Source organism: Mastigoproctus giganteus, chromosome 1, assembly GCF_048544385.1.
Source record: "Mastigoproctus giganteus isolate SK-2022 chromosome 1, ASM4854438v1, whole genome shotgun sequence".
In the NCBI taxonomy this organism is placed as follows: domain Eukaryota; kingdom Metazoa; phylum Arthropoda; class Arachnida; order Uropygi; family Thelyphonidae; genus Mastigoproctus; species Mastigoproctus giganteus.
This window is the reverse complement of record NC_143575.1, coordinates 278,563,342-278,586,810: the sequence shown is the minus strand read 5'-3', so window position 1 is coordinate 278,586,810 and position 23,469 is coordinate 278,563,342. Positions and strand designations below refer to the sequence as shown.

At 39.8% G+C, this 23,469-nt stretch overlaps 1 protein-coding gene across 5 annotated transcripts in view; it reads right to left on the bottom strand.

The window, feature by feature from the left end:
* Utx (Utx histone demethylase) overlaps positions 1-23,469 on the bottom strand; it is a 758,689-nt gene that overhangs the window by 55,429 nt on the left and 679,791 nt on the right. For all 5 annotated transcript variants that reach the window (XM_090377749.1, XM_090377755.1, XM_090377761.1 and 2 more), the window contains 3 exons: positions 14,932-15,066; positions 14,693-14,763; positions 3,765-3,891 (listed from right to left, as the gene is read on the bottom strand). In XM_090377749.1, the coding sequence (XP_090233875.1) occupies positions 3,765-3,891; positions 14,693-14,763; positions 14,932-15,066 (333 nt within the window). The remainder of the gene's footprint in view (positions 1-3,764; positions 3,892-14,692; positions 14,764-14,931; positions 15,067-23,469) is intronic.

Below are 23,469 nucleotides of genomic sequence, written 5' to 3'. Positions count from 1 at the left end.
AACCGGAGTTCAAGCTCCTGACTGCTAAATATGATTGATCTGCCAATCCACACTGGGCCAGGTGGCAGATTATGGTCCATTACCCTCAACATGAATTGCTGCAGACTTCCATCCTGCAGTGGATTAATAATGTCTGTTGCCTTCCACATTTCCATCCATTAGTTCTTTTTTTTTCACTTAATTATTCTAACTTTGCATATATATAAGAATTAAAAATAATTAATTGAAAATACCAAAAGATGAAGTTATTAACATAAGGTGCCAGGCCTAATAGAAGAAAAAAAAAAATAGAAAAAGAATATTAACCTAAAAAAAAAATAAAAAAATAAAAAAATTTTGAATTAACAGGCCAATAATAAGTACAAAAGCTGAAAGAGAAGCAGAAATTAATAAATGTAGTGGGCATCAAAATGAGGGTGGTAAAAATGAGGATTAAAAAAAAAAAAAAAAAAAAACACATTTTTGATGCAAACTAGATAAAAATAAATAAGATAAAATTGGTACATGGATCAGGTATTTCGTCAGGGGACTAGAAACGCAGTGTTTTGGTACATGATCAGGTGTAGTCCCCTGACGAAATACCTGATCCATGTACCAAAAAAAAATTTTTTTTTTACCCTAATTTTTACCACCCTCATTTTGATGTTCACTACATTTATTAATTTCTACTTCCCTTTCAGCTTTTGTACATATGATTGGCTTGTTAATTCTACTTTTTTTTTTAGGTTCTTAATCATCATCATCAGCCACTGCAGGATGAAGGCCTCTCCAGCAACTTTCCAGTTCCTTCTGTTTTGAACACTGGCCATCCATTTACTACCCACAAACTCATGAATTTCATCTATCCATCTCCACCTTTGTCTTCCAGGTTTTCTTCTAACTCCTCTTGGGTACCATTCTGTTATTTTCTTAGTCCATCTGTCATCATGTCTTTGCGCTAGGTGTCCTGCCCAAGACCATTTTTAGTTCTTTAGTTTTGATAAGAAAGTCCTTTGATAAGAAAAGAGTTTGCTGCCTAATCCATGTGTTTCTCTTCTTATCTAACAGTCTGATTCCCAATATAATTCGTTCCATTCTTCGCTGTGTAGTTCTCAGCTTCTCTTCCATTCTTTTGGTGAGTGCCCAAGTTTCGCTTCCATAAGTCATGGTGGTATACATTGGTTCATTATTTTATGTTTCAGACAAACTGGGATATTGCCCTTCAGTATGTGGCTATATTTCCTGAATGCTATCCATCCAAAATTTATTCTTCTCTTGACTTCCAGCCATTTATCATTATTACAGCTAATAACTTGTCCCAGATAAGGTTCTTAATATTCGTTCTCTTTTTTTCTTCTATTAGACCTGGCACCTTGTGTTAATAACTTCTCCATCTTTTAGTATTTTCTATTAATTATTTTTAATTTTTTTGTATCCTGTTTTCTGCTGCCTTGCGCATTCAGGTACACTCATCGTTTCTCTTTGTCTTTTCTTTTTCTTACATTTTATACATACTATATATATATATATATATATATATATTAGTATTAGGCAAAGTATTGTTTATGAATTTTGTTGTTATATATCGTTTATTGTGATCAGTACTGATTAATGCCATCTAAATTAGGTAAAGCAGTAGCAGTTTTGGGTGAGATACGGTGCAATATGTGGACGCCATTTGCATCAAACACCCAGTTAACGTACATATACCAACGCCGGCACCATGACAAAACCTAGAGATACAATATATAATTAAAAGGTGAGCGTAAAACAAAAGATAAGGCGTAGAGCAAAAAGGTGGAAGCAATAATGGAAGTAATATATGATAGAGCAAACTATAAGATAGAGCAAAATATATAAGCTAGTGAGGCAAAATAGTATAACAATACAGTGGCAACTTATAAAGCAATGTGGTAAATTATAAAAATTATAAAAAAAGGGGGTCAATTATGGGTATGTAGATACATTAAACGGGACTTTGTCTAGGGCTAACCCTCTCAATGTATCATCCCATAATTAACGTAGCTATCTGTTTCTGTAGTCAACTGCCAGCAACTCTAGGTAAGAATATAAGTAGGAAGGTAAAAAGGTAAAGATAATATGCCGAAAGCTGGTATTACATCACTATTCGTAGGTTATGTTAGGAATTTAGAAGCAATAAGATATGATCTAAATGCTGGTAACAAGCATGTATTTGATAAGTGGTTTGCTGGCGAGATGACTGTTAGCCCAACAGATAGCATAGTAGCATGAAAGACACAAATAAATATACCAGAGTAAGAGTTCCATCCATTGTAGTTGTATATCTTTTTGTTGAATTATGGGATGTTAATTATGGGATGATACATTGAGAGGGTTAGCCCTAGACAAAGTCCTTTCTAATGTACAGTCGATTCCAGTTATTTGGGACACATCGGGACTAGTGCATTTTGGCCCGATTAAGCGGTTGCCCCAATTATCCGAAGTTTCACGTAAATAGTTAAAAATACAATTTATCCCTCCCCCCCCTTTACAATTAGTTCACTGTACAATCAAATTACGTTACGATGAACTCACCACAGTAAAGTACCGTTCACTATATAATGTGTAGTAAGCACCGGTCATTGTGATCACATTTGTGAATTGAGTTTTAATTCTATTAAACAGCGATTCTAATTAGCGAAAATAGGAGGAATATTATCCACAGGCTATAAAAGTAAAGATATATTAAGCATAAATTTACTCTTTATTACCTTACTAATTAAAAAATTAAATGATACGTGAAAATCGGAAGAACATACGTGATAATCGGAATAATTAATATGTACTGTAATATGTACATACTAACTAGTTGACATTTCTGTTCACTGACATTTGTGGGTGGGGTTAAAATTTAAAACTGTAAAAAGATAAGCAATCAATAACAAAGGACACAGCACACACAAATTGCAAGCAACACAACACGTGCAAGTGAGAACGGAGTAACAAATTACGAAGCTTTAAAAATAGGAATGAAGAGTCCATGAAAGTGCAAACACATTTTACCATAATAACCCACAGAATTCCAGCTGTCGGTATTACCGCAAATTCAATAAGATCGAGTTTACTGTCCGTTTATGATAGATTGCACTAACAGAAAAGCCCAATAAACAGGTGACTGCTAATTGTTTTTATTGTTTTATGGTTGTGACCTCCAGAAATCCGACCGAATTACGTGGTACGGTCGGAGACAATTGTAGGGTAATCTCCAGTGCCGGGGTCTCCTGCCCCGATTAAACGGCATTTTGTCCCAATTAAGCGAAGTAAACCCTGGCTATTTTCTCGATTGGTTTTTGTTTTTTAAGATTTACCCCATATAAACGGCTGCCCCGATTAACCGGTGGCCCAAATAACCGGAATCCACTGTATTTACATACCCATAATTGACCCCCTTTTTTTATAATTTTTATAATTTACCGCATTGCTTTATAAGTTGCCGCTGTATTGTTATACTATTTTGCCTCACTAGCTTATATATTTTGCTCTATCATATATTACTTCCATTACTGCTTCCACCTTTTTGCTCTACGCCTTATCTTTTGTTTTACGCTCACCTTTTAATTATATATTGCATCATATATTATATATTGTATCTCTAGGTTTTGCCATGGTGCCGGCGTTGGCATATGTATGTTACCTGGGTGTTTGACGCATATGGCGTCCACATATTGCACCGTATCTCACCCAAAACTGCTACCGCTTTACCTAACTGACATTTTTTCTATCATATCTAGTACTTATATATATATAACATATGAAATACTCACTCTGGCAAAGGCAGGGAGTTTCATTAGTTCTTGCAATTGAGGCCTCCATTTTCTTTCATCTGATAAGTCAACATTAGTACCAAACTTGATTGTCTTAAAGAGGCCAGCTTTTCTTCCTTTCTTACCCCTATAAAACAAAATAGATGTGAATATTAGTATACTGAAAACTCTTAAGATAAGAAACTATAATAATAAAATTTAATTTAAAAATTAACACTTTTCTCCACTTAAATACTGGGAAAAATATTTGATATGAGTGGAGCAGGATGCATGCATTTTCAGCTCTGGTTAATTAAGCAAGTGAATATGTAGTTTAGTAATTTTAACTATATTTATTGTGTCATGTAGTTTTTCATATATAACTTAGCTAGATGTGCTGACATTTAGTTGGTATTTAAGTCAAGCAAGTATTTCAAAAGTTATATCCCGAATACACAGCTGTTGCTAATTGGTAATCTTTGGTGGCAAAATGCAGCAAATAGGAGTAAATAGAATATTTTATAAATATAAACAGTATGATAAATAATACTGTAGTTATTTTATAGATTGGTATAAACTAGAAGCACTCTTAAGTATGAGGAACTGTTATATATGCATGACATGGGATAATCTATTACATTAAGTTTACTTCTGCACTTGTTAGTTCTCCAACCAAGAACCTATGTATTGTTTGTTTGTTTGGATTTTTTGGCGCATTAGCAACTACGGCTATAATGCGCCAAGACTAGGTAATATTTAAAATTTTTTTTTTTTTAAATTCTCGGTGACCTAATTAGTAAGGCCACCATGTCCAGATATATAATAACAAAGATATAAAAAATAAATCAATAAAAACGTAACAATAGCATAAATTAAATACAATTAAAAACTTTTATTAATTTAAAATAGCTAAAAACAGCAGACACATTGTCGTTGTCAGATAAAATCTGACTGAGTGTATACGGCTCAGTCAGATGGTTAAAAGCGGTAAGATGGATATTGCTAAAAACTGGACAGTCAATTAAAAGGTGTCTAATCATTAAAATTGTGCCACAGGACACACACACACACACACATAAGAGGGTCATCAGCCCTCAGCAAAAACGAATGAGTTAAATGACTGTGTCCTATGCGGGTCCGGGCAAGAACAACTTCCTCCTTACGATTCCTGCGAAGACTAGACTGCCACGGTTCAATTACAGGCTTTATACGATATAATTTATTCGCAGTCTGTCTATTCCACGAATCCTGCCATTGGGAATGTATCTTTTGGTGTACTATTTGCCTGTAGTCTGTATAGGGGACTAACAGGCAGCGGTTATTATTGGGAATTGCTGATTTGGCTGCGGCGTCAGCCAAATCATTTCCCCTAATCCCAATGTGGCTGGGAATCCAGCAGAAGCGGATGTCATATTCGCTTTCATGGAGAACGTGAATCTTCTGCTGAATGCTAGACAGAACTGGATGAGGATTATATCTCACAGATATTAAAGCCTGTAACATGCTAAGAGAATCGGAATATAAAATGAACCGTTGGTATTGGCATTTACTAATATGATCCAAGGCTAACTCTACAGCGTGCAGCTCTGCAGTAAATATGCTGCATTCAGAGGGAATCTGCTCTGATATAGTGCTGTCTGTAAAGACAGCAGCAGATCCCACATATGACTTCGAACCGTCTGTGTAGACTGGCGCGAAGTCAGAATATTCAGTTCGGTGTGCTGAATGAAGCTGCAGGTAGACACATGATGGAGTGTCCGACTTTCCCCAGTTTCTAAGCGACAAGTCGCATGCCGGGACACGAGCATGCTGGGGTGGAAAGGGTTGCTTTGATGTTTGGGCAACCTTGTCTACCTTGATATTAAGTTCTTTGAGTAGCTCTTGGAAACGAATACCAAAAGGACGATTGGCAGTCTTTCGAGTATTGTATAAATTTTCCAATCGTGGCTCAAAAACGAATGGCCACGTAGGATGGTCTGGCAGGGATTTCAGTTTTAAGGCATCCTTTAGAGACAACTGCTTACGTCGAAGTGAAAACGGTGGTTCGTTTGCTTCGACGTACAAGCTCTGGACAGGAGATGTTCGAAATGCTCCAATAGCGATACGGAGAGCCTGATGATGAACGGGACCCAGCCATCGAAGTACACTGTCTCTGGCTGAAGAATATACTTGGGACCCATAATCTAATTTGGATCGCACAAGTGCACGATAAAACCGTAGAAGGGTGCATCGGTCTGCACCCCAAGATCAGGAGGAGAGCGAGCGGAGAATATTAAGCCCACGTGTGCACTTTGTGCGGAGTTGACGGATATGATCCAAAAAGGTTAGTTTTTTATCGAATATGAGTCCCAAGAATTTTGTGTTCGCTGCTACTGGAATAGCATTTTGTCCGAGCCTTAATTCAGGTTCAGGATGAAGATTACGCTTGCGACAAAAGTGTACGCAAACGGTCTTCTCCGGCGAGAACCTGAAGCCATTAGCAAGTGCCCAGGAATTCAGACTATCAATGGCTTTCTGCAGTTGTCTTTCAATAACCCTCATGTTGCATGACTGACAAAAAAATGCTAAAGTCATCAACATAGAGGGCACTGTTTACAGTCGGAGGAAGTTGTTCTGTGATGGAATTTATTTTGATGGCAAAAAGCGTGACACTTAATACTGATCCTTGTGGTACTCCCTCCTCTTGGCTAAAGGAGCGAGAGAGTGAGGATCCCACACGAACTTGGAACAATCGATTGGCTAAAAAGGTTTGAATAAAAAGGGGGAGATGCCCTCTAAGGCCTAGGCTATGTAAATCTTTTAAAATGCCAAATCTCCAAGTTGTGTCATACGCTTTTTCCATGTCAAAGAACACCGACACCAAGTGTTCGCGTTTTAGGAAAGCATCCCGGATGGATGCTTCCAATCTAATAAGATGGTCCAAAGTGGACCGGTTCCTTCGGAAGCCACACTGGATGTTGGAGAGAAGGTCATTTGACTCGAGATACCATATTAAGCGAGAATTAACCATTCTCTCCAGGATTTTGCACAGACAGCTAGTCAGAGCAATAGGACGATAGTTGGTGGTGACTTTTGGATCCTTTCCTGGCTTAGGGAAGGCAAGAACGATTGCCTTTCGCCAAGAGTCCGGAAACTGCCCTTCAGTAAAGATTCTGTTATACAGAAGGAGCAGACAATCCATAGATTTTGGTGATAGATGTTTAATCATTTCATAATGGATGCCATCTGGCCCAATGGCACTTGCTTTGGAAAGAGCGAGGACTCTTTCCAGTTCCTGAATAGTGAAATCCCCGTTGTAGGGATAAATGCTTTTAGATTTAAAGCTAAGTGCCTGTTTTTCGATTTTATATTTCAGGACCAGGAACTCTGGGGAATACGAAGATGTTGCAGAGATGTTAGAGAATGTTTCCCCAAGAGAATTAGCTATTGCAGTTGGATCTGCAATAGCACATCCATTATAATCTAGGAATGAAGAAGGGTGGGATGTATATTTTCCCTTCATTTTCCGGATTTTGTCCCAGACTACCTTAGAGTTGGTAGACTGGTTAACAGATGATGTAAAACGGATCCACGATTCCTTTTGACTCTGACGGCGGATATATCGTGCTTTGGCTCATGCACGTTTAAAGGCTATAAGGTTGGTCGTGGTAGGATATCGGCGGAATATCCCCCACGCTTTGTTTTGAGCCTTTTTTGCTGCTGTGCATTGTGAATTCCACCAAGGTTTAGGAAATGGTGGAAACCGGGCAGATGTTTTTGGAACAGCATTCGCAGCTGCTTAGACAATATTTTCTGTGATGTACTTAACTGCATCATTGATAGGCTCTTGACTGACTGTGCTAAGATCAAAATTTGCCTGATGTTGGAAGGCAGTCCAGTCAGCCTGATCTATCTTCCACCGTGGTAACCTAAAAGGAAGACATGGTCTCCCACTGTGTAACAAGGTTATCACGGGGAAGTGATCGCTTCCGTATGGATTCTCCTCCACTTCCCAAGTGAGTGAAGGGCGTAGAGAAGGGGAGCAGATAGAGAGATCAATGGCAGAAAAAAGTACGGGTAGGCATGTGGAAGAAGGTGTTTGTTCCAGTATTTAGAAGGGAAAGGTCATTGTCATTTAGCATATGCTCTATGACTCGTCCCCTTCCGTTGATGTTAGCACTACCCCACAGGGTGTTATGTCCATTCATATCCCCGAGAAGTAAGAAAGGGGGAGGCAACTGCATTAGAATATCATCAAGGTCTTCCTGGGAGATGTCAATTCCAGGTGGCATATAGATAGAGCAGATGGTTAATAAAAATCCCACCGTAAGGCGAATTGCAACAGCTTCTATGCTAGTTGTAATTAGCAAGGGCTGCACTGGGGTCTGGTTACCCACAAGGATAGCCACTCCCCCATGTACAGCGCCATCCACAATTCTATCCTTACGAAAAATTGTGGTGTTATGCATCGTGGGATCGTCATTTGCCTTTAGATACGTCTCCTGCAAGCAAAAGCAAACTGGCTCATACTTTTGCAAGAGGGCCTTGATGTCATCAATATTTCGCCGGAATCCACGACAATTCCATTGTAGGAATTTAGCCATTATTTTCGCTTGGTGGGTCCATCAGGCGGCTTCCGAGGTGCTGAGGGCTTAGTTTTATCAGTCTTGGATTTATCTTTTTTGGGGAAGAATGGATGCTGTCCCGTGTCCATTTCTTCCTCCGAAAAGAGTTCCAAGACTGAATCTTCAAATACCTCCTTCTGCTCGACATCCATCTTTTCTTGGGTACTAGGGGGGACTTCCCCTTTTTTATTCTTTTCTTTCATAGTTACCTTTGGAACTTGTGGAGCATTAGGAGGTACCGATATAGGAGTGGCAGCTGATTGGTCCTTCTGCGCAGGTTTTTGAGAACTTAAAAGGTAACGCGCGATGGGAGTGAAAGACTCCTTTGGAGGAATGGTCATGTCCGTCTGAGTTCCGACGGAACATCTCCCTGCTACCTTCTGGGCGTAGGTAGGTTTCTTGATATTCAGGGGTTTGACCGATTTCCTTGCCTCCTGGTATGATATATTTAGCTCTGCCTTCAGCCGTTGAATTTCTTTTTCTGCTTTCCACCTCTGGCATGCTCATGAATAGGCCGGGTGTTCGCCTTCACAGTTAATACAGGTGGGTTTTGCGGCTGAACATGCTGTTGTTTCGTGGTCCTTTGCACCACATCGAGCGCATGCAAGGACTCCACGGCAGGCCATTTGAGAATGTCCATACTTCTGGCATTTAAAACACCGTAAAAGGGTTCGGAACGTATGGACGCACTGAACAGGTGATGTATCCAGCTTTAATCTCGTCAGGAGGTTTAGGAGAGTTAAAAGTCAGGATAACGCTCCTGGTTTTAACAATTTTTCCATCCCTTCGCGCAGTGATTCTCTTGACGGCAATGACTCCCTGTGGTTTTAATTCGGAGCAGATTTCCTCCTCGGTTACGTCGAGAAGGTCCAACTCCGAAATGACACCTCTCGATGAATTGAGTGTTCTGTGTGGTGTCACTGTTATAGGGGATTCCTCCGATTGATATTGTTCGGAGTAGATGTTCTGATTGCCTGTCATTTTTAGTTTCTATTAAAAGGTCTCCAGAACGAAGCCTTTTAACTGATTTGGGTGAACCTGCTAACCCATCTAACCCTTTTTGAATAAAAAAGGGCGACATTTTACCAATCGGTGTCTCATTGGTAGAATGCGTGATTAAGAACCTTGGGACTGGCCCTGATGGTAATTCGGTTCGCTGCCTCTTTTTAGCAATAATGCTATCTGTTTCGCTGTCTAAATTTTCAGATAGGGACCAGGTTGGGGCCCCTGAAGAAATGAGTTTATCAGGATTCATGGAGTTTTTTTAATTGTTCAGTGCCCGGGCTCCCCACCCACCACGGAGCCCAAAGGGACGCCCACTACCCGGCATGCAATAAATGCGCTCGGGAGTGGGACGCCAGGGCTACCCGCACCGCCGCTAGCCTGAATCCTGTCCCTCGGACCATGAGGGTAGGGGCGTGGCATTGACACGGTTGACCCTCGCAGGTGAGCCTACTAGCCGATTGATCCTAGCCGGGCCTTCCAGGACCACCCATCTTGTCGAAGCAGGGGCCAAAGTGGTGTATTGAAGCTGGGCCCCTCAACCACCAGGATCCCCCTTTCCGAATTTCCATGGGTCGCAGCGCACGGCAAACACGCCGGATTCCATTGATGTACGCCTGGAACCTGGGCTGTGGGCGTTGGATCCCAGTGATGCTAGTCTGGAAGTCCAGCAGCATCACTGGGAGGTCCCCTCACCACGTACAGGTGCCCACGTCGAGGGGGAACCTATGTATAGCAATTCTTTCACAATACCTACTAAGTTTTCTAGTAGGGCAGTTTATAAATCTTATGAATTTGAAGTGCTGATTAAGAACAAATTCAGACATGAGGAATAACCGAAACACAATGTCATCCTAATAAAGTGGATGTGGAACTTGAGTGTGCTAAATACATTCTGAACAGGAAGGATAGATATTAGCATTAGCATTAGTAGAGACATTTGATGCAAGAAAGCAAGCTTATGCAGCATCAGCCAAAAAAAAAAAACCCACTTCCACTTCACCCCTCTGTTCGTTCAAAATACCTGTCCAGCTGAGCCTTAAACTTATTTAGGCTATCAACCTCCACCACAAGGGATGGAAGTCTGTTCCACCAACCAACCACCCGCTGGCTAAAGGCAAATTTCCGCACGTCTATCCTACATCTGTCTTTCCTCAATTTGAATTTATGCCCTCTCAGGTGATTTTTCTGAGCTAGAGGAAGAATCCCATCAGCATTGAGCATGCTTAAACCATTCAAGGCTTTATACACCTCTATCAGATCACCTCGCTGGTGCCTAGTCTCCAGACACTGTAATTTGCAAAACTTAAGCCTTTCTTCGTAAGAGCACCCCTTTGTTCCATTCACTAATCTTGTTGCCCTTCTCTGTACTCGTTCCAGCAGCTCTACATCCTTCTTGAAATGAGGCCTCCAGACCTGTATACAGTACTCTAGGTGTGGCCTGACCATCGCCTTATACAATGGAATAATCACCTCCTTATCCCTGCTGGAAAAATTCCTGTATATCATTGACAATACTCCATGAGCTACTCTTGCAGCCCATCTGCACTGCTCAGAGAACTTCATATCTGCCTGCACAACCACCCCCAAGTCCCTTTCATTCTCTACCACTGTCAGTGTAGTACCACAGAGTTGATACGTTGCTCTGGGGTTGCTGTTTCCCATGTGTAGTACTTTACATTTGTCAATGTTAAACTTCATTTGCCACCTCTCAGCCCATCTGCTCAACCTTTCCAGATCCTGTTGCAGCAGCATAGTGTCAGTAGTGTCCTTGACAACCCTGCCAACCTTTGTATCGTCTGCAAACTTGGACATTAAGCCCGATATACCATCGTCAATATCATTTATAAATACAGAAAACAATAATGGACCCAACACTGAGCCCTGAGGGACTCCACTAATAACATCAGTCCACGATGAGCAGTGTCCATTGATTACCACTCTCTGTCTTCTCCCCCTCAACCACCCCTTTATCCATAGCAGCAATTTGCCTCCAATGTCACACTGCTCCAATTTGTGTAGCAGTCTTCCATGTGCAACAGTATCAAAAGCCTTTCTAAGATCCAAGTATATAATATCAAAGTTATTCCCTGCATCCAGTTCTTTTGTGACTGCATCATAGTATCCAATCAAATTGGTCAGGCAAGACTTCCCCTTAACAAAACCATGCTGTGTCTGAGCTATAACTGAAGTCTTGTCTAAATGATCCTGCAGTGCTTCTTTAACCAGTGCCTCCATTAATTTTCCTGGAACAGAAGTTAAGCTCACAGGTCTATAATTACTTGTGTCAGCCTTCGATCCTCCTTTGTGAATTGGGGTCACATTTGCACATTTCCAGTCTATGGGTACCTCCCCTGAGTCCAAGGAAGCTCTCATAATTATGGCTAAGGGTTTGCTTACTTCCTTTGCTGCCTCCTTTAATATAACTGGATAGATCCCATCCACCCCGGGTGCCTTTCTTGTGTTTATCTTCAACAGTTTCTCCTCCACTTTACTCCCAGTTATTTCAAGATTCTGTAGCTTACTGCTAGAGTTGAATACACCTCTGGTATTCCCCTCACTGAATAACTCCTCATGTGTGAATGTCGATGGATGCAGAACTGGATGCAGGGAATAACTTTGATATTATATACTTGGATCTTAGAAAGGCTTTTGATACCGTTGCACATGGAAGACTGCTACACAAATTGGAGCAGTGTGACATTGGAGGCAAATTGCTGCTATGGATAAAGGGGTGGTTGAGGGGGAGAAGACAGAGAGTGGTAATCAATGGACACTGCTCATCGTGGACTGATGTTATTAGTGGAGTCCCTCAGGGCTCAGTGTTGGGTCCATTATTGTTTTCTGTGTTTATAAATGATATTGATGATGGTATATCGGGATTAATGTCCAAGTTTGCAGACGATACAAAGGTTGGCAGGGTTGTCAAGGACACTACTGACGCTATGCTTCTGCAACAGGATCTGGAAAGGTTGAGCAGATGGGCTGAGAGGTGGCAAATGAAGTTTAACATTGACAAATGTAAAGTACTACACATGGGAAACAGCAACCCCAGAGCAACGTATCAACTCTATGGTACAACACTGACAGTGGTAGAGAATGAAAGGGACTTGGGGGTGGTTGTGCAGGCAGATATGAAGTTCTCTGAGCAGTGCAGACGGGCTGCAAGAGTAGCTCATGGAGTATTGTCAATGATATACAGGAATTTTTCCAGCAGGGATAAGGAGGTGATTATTCCATTGTATAAGGCGATGGTCAGGCCACACCTAGAGTACTGTATACAGGTCTGGAGGCCTCATTTCAAGAAGGATGTAGAGCTGCTGGAACGAGTACAGAGAAGGGCAACAAGATTAGTGAATGGAACAAAGGGGTGCTCTTACGAAGAAAGGCTTAAGTTTTGCAAATTACAGTGTCTGGAGACTAGGCACCAGCGAGGTGATCTGATAGAGGTGTATAAAGCCTTGAATGGTTTAAGCATGCTCAATGCTGATGGGATTCTTCCTCTAGCTCAGAATAATCACCTGAGAGGGCATAAATTCAAATTGAGGAAAGACAGATGTAGGATAGACGTGCGGAAATTTGCCTTTAGCCAGCGGGTGGTAGGTTGGTGGAACAGACTTCCATCCCTTGTGGTGGAGGTTGATAGCCTAAATAAGTTTAAGGCTCAGCTGGACAGGTATTTTGAACGAACAGAGGGGTGAAGTGGAAGTGGTTTTTTTTTTTTTTTTTTTTTTTTGGCTGATGCTGCATAAGCTTGCTTTCTTGCATCAAATGCCTCTACTAATGCTAATGCTAATGTTTACACTACACGAATTCGATCATACACGGTTTATAAATAGGGGAACGATATCTTATATAACACGAACCGAATTCGCTTATGCACGATTCGCCTTTGTGTTTACAAGAAATGGCAGTCGAACGCAGAATCATCCCACCTGAACGCAACACGATAGGAATGAGAAGATTCTGAAAATGCATTTATGTTTTTTTATATCAGTGAAGGGGAAACACATTTCACCATAATAACGTAAAAACCAACACAATTACAGCTATCGGTATAATCGCAAATGCAATTAGACCAAGTTTACTACCAGTTTATAACAGATCCCACTAGCAGAAACGCAACTGGAAATTGTTTTTATTGTTTTATGGTAATAACCCCTAGAAATGTGCTTTAGTAAAATGTGAGGTGTTACTAGTGTATCTCTGCCTTTACGGTGTTGTTTATTCAGTTGCTACACGCGTGCAGCTTTGTTTATGTGTATCAAGCGTGCCTCCTCGTTTTGTAATTGTGCTTTGTTCCCTTAAAATGAGTAAAATACTTAAAAGGTGTGAAAAGGAAGCGTCCTGGTGAAGATACTGCAGATTCAGAGGGAAAAAGAAAAGCAATATCGATAAACAGAGGCGGACTGGATAAAAAATTCTTACCCGGGAAAATTTATAGTGGCCTCATACTACGGTTTATGGCCAAAATCACACCGGCCTCCGCCCCACCGTGGTTCCCCCGGTAAGGCTTATGGCCAGTCCGCCTCTGTCGATAGAGAAAAAATATGAAATTGTGAAACGCTTTGAGCGAAATGAAAGACCATGTGATATTGCACGTGCTACAGACCTAAATAAGGTAACGCCGAGAATTAGAAAGAATGCAGAGAAAATAAAAACAACTTTCATAGCGGGAACAACTCAAAGTGTAATTAAAATACATTAGATTAAGACAAAGAATTGGAAGGTGGAACGCCTGTCATCTGTTTGGATAGAAAAATCAAACAAAAAACAAGTTTGCTTAAGATAGAAGCAAAAGCATTAGCAATATTTTATTACGTAATAGTCGTAATAAAATGTGTAAGTATTTTATTACAATTATTTATTGTGTTTGGTAATGTTTTGGTTACAAATGTGTGTTCAATCTTGGGTGGTTGGAACATAACCCCATTTTTCCCATAGGGCCTGTTGTTTATATTGCACGATTTTGCATTGCACGAGGGTTTCTAGGAACGCAACTATCGTGCTATACGAGGACAGACTGTATATGATGATAGCCTTGTCGATCAATTCGGCCCTGGAGAGATTGTGCAAAACTCAAGGGGTAGAATTTTTTTCAGCCTGGTCTGTGCTTGTTAAAGGAGAGACTGCTTCTACAGGGATGGGGTACACTTAAATAGAAAGGGTGCAAAAATATTTGGTAACGCTATCGAGGATGTTAGGTGGGTCAGAAAACTGCTAGCTTGGGGAGATACACAGACTAAAATTAAAAACACTCAATCAGAAATAAATATATCCAAAAAAAAAACTTACTTTAATTACAAGTCAGTATTTAATGAAAACATTCAAATGATTTAATACCTGGCAGGCATTGAGGAATTTGAATCACTGTCTGAATCTCTGTGTGTTCCTTGCACTTTTTCTTGCTCTTCCTGGAAAAGACAACCAAATACATAAAAATAACATGCACCTCGTGCTTTGTGGCTATATCTATATACTAATTATTCACTTATTTTATAAAAAGCTGTGAACATATAGTACTGGTGATGTGTTCGAAACTGAACTGCATAGAAATAAAATAACAAAAAAAAAACTCATACTCTTAAGGATTCTTGAAATGAAGAGGCTTGATACTGTGCATAGCGAGCTATTGTGGTATGAGATCTGTGACTTTCACAACGCCAGACTTGCCGCCGCCTTTCAGTATCCCAATTTTCATCTGAAGACTGAAGAAGCTGAAAATATAAATATAAAAATTATATGTTTGTATATCTTTAAATAATACTGTAAATATCTCTTCTGGCAGTGAACTGTAGCATATCCATAACAAAAATACAAGATGATATATGTGATAACACACTTCAGTATAAGATTGGCTGCCAGAGTCAAAGTGTGCTTATAATACATATACAGTAGAACCTGGATAAGAAGTTTTCCAAGGGTTCACAACTTCTTATGAGGGGGAAACTTCTTAGAAGGGAAAATGATCTCAAGAGTATGAAAGATTTAGTCAGATCTAAAGCAATACAAGAGAATTTAAAAGACTGATTATAGTAATTTACATCATCATCATGGGACTAAAGTCATCACAATATATCTGGAATGTACATATCATTTCAAACCTCTGTATCCATGTAGACCATACAAGGTCCAAAGTCAAATTTCTCAGACTTTGGACCATGTAAGTTCATACACGATGAACCATGTAAGTTCATCGTGTATGAACTTACATGGACCATGTAAGTTCATACATGTAAGTTCCAAAGTCTGAGCAAAGAATTTAGCACATTATCAACACAGATGTGAAAGATAATAGATTATGATTAAAATCTACTTGGACATATAAAGATATGCATAAAATGTCAATATAATTTCAATGCATAATACAACATATCAATGTACATGGGTAGTGATGGAAGTGTGGAAAAGGGAAAAAATTAATAAGGGAAAATTTCCGCACATCTACTCTACAATTGTCTTTCTCTCAATTTGAATCTATGCCCCCTTAGATTCTTCACCGCCTTTCAGTATCCCAATTTTCATCTGAAGACTGAAAATATAAATATACAAATTATATCTTTGTATATCTTTAAATAATACTGTAAATATCTCTTACAGTATTATTGAGAGGGTGCTGACTCTCTTTAAAAATTACACCGTGAATTACAGGTTCCGAAAAAGCGATAAGTGCTTGCCTTTTTATTTACCTAATTGTTATTTTATATTGTACTTTATACGTAATCTTATAGTTATAGTTACGCTGGTTATTTATTTTTTTTTTTATTTAAATAAAGATATTTTGTAGATTACTACTTAATATACATAAAACCGTTATTTTGTTCGAATCTTGCAGCCATTGTTTTGTATAGAGTAGTAGGGAATTCAAATTTTTAATTGTGGTAACTAGGTAGCTCTCACGTATAATTATATAGCGTAATACGCATCACTGCATTTAGGATTCTATTAGATAGCATAGTATTGACAATTAATTAAATTTATTGATCTTATTAATTTAAAATATCACTCCTCAGACTAGAGCAGCAAAGCAACAGGCACAAAGTGGCAGGAGTGCTGTGACTCGGGGGAGAACTGAGGGGGGAGGCAATTCTCCAAATCACAGCCACACCTTGACACTCAACATCACAGCCTAAAAAAATGTACAACTTGTGAAATGTTTGCCGAACTCTCTGGAACAGAACATGATCTAGCCAAGGAAAATGTCTTTGTGTGTGTCAGGTGCAGAGAGTGTCTAGAAATTAGGCATCAACTCAGCATTCTACTGGGCATCTATGAGAGCTTGAGGTGTAGGGTAGATGCCCTTGAAGAAATTAATATGAGGGGCCCATCAAGCTCTCAGCTGCCCAACTCGATGCCAAAGCTCACTTCTGGGCATCAGGCAACACAGCGGCAATCTCCAAGGCAGAATGCGCTGGTCCCAAAGGAACTAGTTATTGCTGGTGACTCTATTGTCAGGGAGATGGGGAATATATTGTGTAAAAAGGATAGATGGAACAGGACCAGGGTATGTCTGCCAGGGGCAAAAGTTGATGACGTTGTAAAGCATATATAATCTTTTAATGGCACAAAAGATGACATTGTGCACGTTGGCACCAATGACATTAAGAGTAGGAGATCTGCAGATTTAATTAACAAGTACAGGCCAATGTTGCAAAAAAGTCGTGAATTAGGGTTAAATTTAGAAGTGTATGCAATTCTGGACAGACACAATAGGAGGGGGTACATGATGAGAGCCTTGTCAATCAATTTGGCCCTGAAGGGAATGTGCAAGGTTCAAGTGGTAGAATTTTTTTCAGTGTGGTCTGTGCTTGTTAACAGGAGAGACTGTTTCTACAGGGATGGGATACACTTAAATAGAAAGGGTGCAAGAATATTTGCTGATGCTATCAAGGCAGTGTTGGTGGGTCGAAAACTGCTAGCTTGGGAGGGGATTCACAGATGGGATTCACAGACTAAAAGATTAAAAGTAGCCACAGGCAGAGGTGAAGGTGATTCTTGTACAACTTTATAAGAATAAGTAGTGACCTGGAGCGAGGGGTGTTGGGGGTTTCAGGGACTGTGGCAGTCATCATGAAACAGGTGGGTATATGGTATGTGTCAGGGTAACTAGGAATAGGTACATGTATACCAATGCTAGAAGTATAGTAAATAAATTTGATCAATTTGAAGTGTTGGTCAAGATATCAAAGGTGGATATTGTAGGGATATCAGATACGTGGTGTTACACTGATATTAGGAATGCAGAATTGGAATTTGGGGAGTACAATATGTACAGAAAGGACAGACAGGAGGGGTTATGCTGTTAGTTAAGAAACACAAAATCTAAGGAAGTGCATTCAGTTGAAATAGATGAACAGTGCACTGTTGAGTCAGTTTGGTGTGACATAAGCATTGCGAAAGCAAAAATAAGAGTAGGAGTATGTTATAGGCCTACTGACTCGAATGAGTACAATGAACAATTGTACAGAGAAATAGAGTGGGCTAGTAAATCAGAATGTCTTATAATGGGGAATTTTAACTTCCCAGATATTGAATGGAACTTGTGAGTTGGTCACTTACACACTAGTAAGACTTTTGCGGATTTATTGGATGATTGTTTTCTGCAGCAGCATGTTCGAGAGGCAACCAGAGAGAGTAATACTCTTGATCTGGTTATCAACAGTGATCATTCGTGTATTAAGAATTTGCAGATAAAGGAATCACTAGGTGGCAGCAATCACAGTGTACTGATGTGGGATTTACTAAAAGATTCAATTACCATCGGAAAGGGTAACGGAAAGGGTTTTTGCTTCTGTAAAGGCGAGTACAGTGGTCTCAGACAGTCTTGAATTCTGTACAGTGGAATCAACTGACGAGGTTACCAACAGTAAATTCTAAGTGGGAAGCATTCAAGGAATTAACCGTGGATGCTACTAAAAGTTTCATACCTATTAAGAAATATTGTTCAAGGTTTAGGCCAAATGAACTAATGAGACTCGTGACAGAGAAGAAAAATGCATGGGATGCATATAAATTATCAAGCGACTCAGAAGCCTATGGCAGATTACGAGAAATCTTTGGCAAAGGATGCTAAGAAAAACAGCAAGGATTTCTTTACTTATATACACTCTAAAAGGAAGAGGATGAATCTGATTGGTCCACTTGACATCGATGGTTCGACTGTTGATGATCCTGCTCACATAGCAAACAAACTGAATGAGTATTTTGCATCTACATTCACACAGGAGGAGTTATTAAGGTTTGAAAAATGGCAGATGGTTATCAAATTGTAGCATGGTGCTTAATGATTTTGTAATAACAGAGCAAAGTGGAGGAGAAATTGTTGAAGTTAAACATAAAAAAGGCACCTGGGGTGGATGGGATCTATCCAGTTATATTAAAGGAGGCAGCAAAGCAACTAAGCAAACCCTTAGCCATAATTATGAGAGCATCCCTGGACTCAGGGGAGGTCCCCACGGACTGGAGATGTGCAAATGTATCCCCAATTCACAAAGGGGGATCGAAGGGTGACACGAGTAATTACAGACCAGTTAGTTTAACTTCTGTTCCGGGTAAAATAATTGAGTCACTGGTTAAAGACGCATTGCAGAATCATCTAGACAAGACTGCAGCAATAATTCAGACAACAGCATAGGTTTGTTAAGGGAAAATTCTTCTCTGACAAATTTGATAGGATATTATGATGTAGTTACAAAGGAACTGGATGCAAAAAATAATTTTGATATCATACACTTGGATTTCAGGAAAGCTTTTGACTCTGTTACACATGGAAGACTATTGTACAAATTGGAGCAGAATGGTATTAAGGGTAAGTTGCTACAATGGATAAAAGGATGGTTGAGTGGGAGAAGACAAAGGGCGGTAATCAATGGGTGCTGCTCTTCGTGAACTATCGTTATTAGTGGAGTCCCACAGTGTTCGATGTTGGGTCCACCGTTGTTTTGTATATTTATCAATGATATTGATGAAGGTATATCAGGCTTAGTGTCGAAGTTTGCAGATGATACAAAGGTTGGCAGGGTTGTTAATGACAGTAATGGCAGTATGCTACTGCAACAGGATCTAGAATATTTGGGCAGATGGGTTAAGAGGTGGCAACTGAAGTTTAACCTTGACAAATGCAAATTACTGCATATGGGTAGAAGTAACCCCAAAGAAACATATCAACTGTGTGGTACTACACAAGAGAGTAGATTCCAATTGCCAAGTCTCTGACAGGGAATGTCAGAATGGACATATGCACACGTACCACCTTTGAGGCGAAAGGAATCATACAGCAAATAATTTGGGCATCTGAGATGAGCAATAGTTGAATCAACCGGTAACTGAGATTCTGTCAGAAAAAGTACATGGGGTTTGGACATCGTTAAGATTAGAATTAAGACCACGTATATTTGTGAAATGAATTAGGAAGCGGTTGGGAGGTTTAGATCTTTTTGGAAATAAGCTTGTTCTATTAGTTTGACAATGCATTGTGTATTCAATAGTAAGAAAAAGTGGGTGCGACATGCTGTATGAAGTAATGAAATTTTTGGATATGGCATACACATGGTAAGAATATACCCAGATCCTTGACATAACGTGGCCTCGACAATGCTCCCCGTATACACACTACTCGGACTCCCTCCAGTCACTATCTGGCAGAGTAGAGGTAGCAAGATTATACACTAGCTGATCCGGAAGCCTCCTAGAGAGTTACCAATAGGTTCGGTCCGGTGTACTAACTAGCGGTGGGCCTGCGAACACCGTTTTAGAGCTGTAACCTCGAAATGTAAGGAATATTGGTTCTCGCCACGATGTTCATCATAACCTCAAAAGTCATCAATCATACTGCATGATGGAAGAGATAGGGAAGGGCTGACCAGAACTTAGCTCTAGAGACTAAACATGGGTTCCACCACTTCAAGCCTCCTATAAGCAAAAATGGTAGTATTGCACCAGTTGATGAGAGTCATCTACCACCTAGTACTGCCTGGTAACATAAAAGGGCGGAATTCCTCCATGCGGTAAAGGCACCACACCTCGACCCCTGCTTATGTTGGTTCACACCTGGGTGGTCACCCACCATGTACTTGGGCATGGAGGTTATACTCAGGATTACTAACAGTCCCACCATCGTGAAGCAGAGGATTTGGCTGTCACAGACCATCCAGACTTCGCTGAAATTCTCAACCATCCCATTATCCATTGTAGCAACTTACCCTTAACAAATTGGACAGCAGTCTTCCATGTGCAACAGTATCAAAAGCTTTCCTGAAATCCAAGTATATGATATCAAAATTATTTTTTGCATCCAGTTCCTTTGTGACCACATCATAGTATCTAATCAAATTGGTCAGACAAGACTTCCCTTTAACAAACCCATGCTGTGTCTTAACTATTACTGCAGTCTTGCCTAGATTATCCTGAAATGCCTCTTTAACCAGCTCTCCTAAACTGCAAAGATTAAAATTAAGATTAAGAACTGCAAACTATGCTAAAGGTGGTTGAAAAGTGGCAGAGAACTGCTAAAGAAAGATATGTTCTCAGAGGCATAAAACCTGATCTCTTAATTGAGAGCTCTAGCTTAGGTGAAAAGTTAGTGGAAAATAGTATGTTAACACCATACACCAGAGTGTTAAATAAAATAGGATTTTTATAAAAACAATTTTTTTTTTAAAAATTTCAGAACAATAAAATCTTTATTTGGGGAGACTCAAAAAAACAGAAATTTCCAGAATATTGGAAAATAAATTATTCTTATTGAATTATCAATTGACAGGTAATGCCATAGGTAATAACTATCCACATGCAGGTAAAGTTCGTATTTTAAAGACACTGGAAGTATCTATCCCTTGCCAAAGATTTCTCATAATCTGCCTTTGCTGCCTAATCTCCTCTGTGACTTGGTTCCAGACCATTTTTATTTTCTGCCACATGTCTAATTAGTTCATGTGACACCCATTTAGGCCTAAATCTTGAACAATATTTCTTAGTTGGTATGAAAAGCCTAGTAGCTTCCAAGATTATTTCTTTGAATGCTTCCCATTTTGAATTTGCTATTGGTAACACCATCATTTGGTCTCACCATAGTTACCTTTACAAAAGCAAAAACCCTTTACCCCTGATGGTTTCTGTTTGAGGATTTTTTTGGCGCATGGAAATCTATGGCCATAGTGCACCATATATACCCCTGATGGTAGTTACCTCTTTGAGTAAATCCGACTTCGGCACACTGTGATCACTGCCAACTAGTTGTTCCTTTATCTGCAGATTCTTAATGCATCAAGAATCACTACTGATAATCAGATCAAGAGTATTAATCCCTGTAGTTGCCTCCCGAACATGCTGCTGTAGAAAACAATTATCCAATAAATCTGCAAAAGCTACTTGCTAGTGTGTGAGTGATCAACCCACGTATTCCAGTCAATCTCTGGGAAATTAAAATCCCCATTATAAGACACTGATTTACTGGCCCACTATTTCTCTGCACAATTGCTCATTATGCTCATCAGATTCATTAGGCCTATAACACACACCTACACTCATTTTTCCTTTCCAAGTGCTTATGTCACACCAAACAAATTCAACATTGCATTGTCCCCCAACATCAATTGGATGCACTTCTTTAGATTTGGTGTTTCTTAACTAACATCATAACCCCTCCTCCCTTCCTGCCCTGTCTATCCTTTCTGTACACATTGTACTCCCCAAATTCCAATTCTACACTGCTTATGTCTGTGTGACACCACATAAATAAAATAAATAAATTTTCTCTTTATACTCCGGCACGACAACCAAGTCAGTAGAGTTTACAATAAATTGTCAATACAAATATTTATCGTATTTAGTACACACATCTGATATCCCAACAATATCTTCCTTAGATGTCTTGACTAGCACTTCAAGCTTTATTAAATTTATTCAAATTTATTAACTATACTCCTAGCATTGGTGTACATACACCTGTTTCTAATCTTAGTTAACCTAACACAGTCCATGTTAAAGAAGGACATTACTAGTTAAAGAAGCACTGCAGGATCATCTAGACAAGACTTCAGTTATAGCTCGGACACAGCATGGTTTTGTTAAGGGGAAGTCTTGTCTGACCAATTTGATTGGATACTATGATGCAGTCACAAAAGAATTGGATGCAGGGAATAATTTTGATATTATATACTTGGATCTTAGAAAGGCTTTTGATACTGTTGTACATGGAAGACTGCTACACAAATTGGAGCAGTGTGACATTGGAGGCAAATTGTTGCAATGGATAAAGTTGTGGTTGAGGGGGAGAAGATAGAGTGATAATCAATGGACACTGCTCATTGTGGACTAATGTTATTAGTGGAGTCCTTCAGACTTCAGTGTTGGGTCCATTATTGTTTTCTGTATTTATAAATAATATCGATGATGGTATATCAAGCTTAATGTCCATGTTGCAGACAATAGAAAAGTTGGCAGGGTTGTTAAGGACACTACTGACGCTATGCTGCTGCAACAAGAAAGGTTGAGCAGATGGGCTGAGAGGTGGCAAATGAAGTTTAACATTGACAAATGTAAAGTACTACATATGGGAAACAACAGCAACCCCAGTGCAATGTATCAACTCTGTGGTACTACACTGACAGTGGTAGAGAATGAATGGGACCTGGGAGTGGTTGTGCAGGCTGATATGAAGTTCTCTGAGCAGAGCAGACGGGCTGCTAGAGTAGTTTATGGTGTATTGTGAATGATATATAGGAATTTTTCTAGCATAGATAAGGAGGTGATTATTCCCTTGTATAAGGCAATGGTCAGGCCACACCTAGAGTACTGTATACAGGTCTGCAGGCCTCATTTCAAGAAGGATGTAGAGCTGCTGGAACGAGTACAGAGAAGGGCAACAAGATTAGTGAATGGAACAAAGGGGTGCTCTTACGAAGAAAGGCTTAAGTTTTGCAAATTACAGTGTCTGGAGACTAGGCACCAGCGAGGTGATCTGATAGAGGTGTATAAAGCCTTGAATGGTGTGAGCATGCTCAGTGCTGATGAGATTCTTCCTCTTGCTCAGAATAATCACCTGAGAGGGCATAAATTCAAATTGAGGAAAGACAGATGTAAGATAGACGTGCGGAAATTTGCCTTTAGCCAGCGGGTGG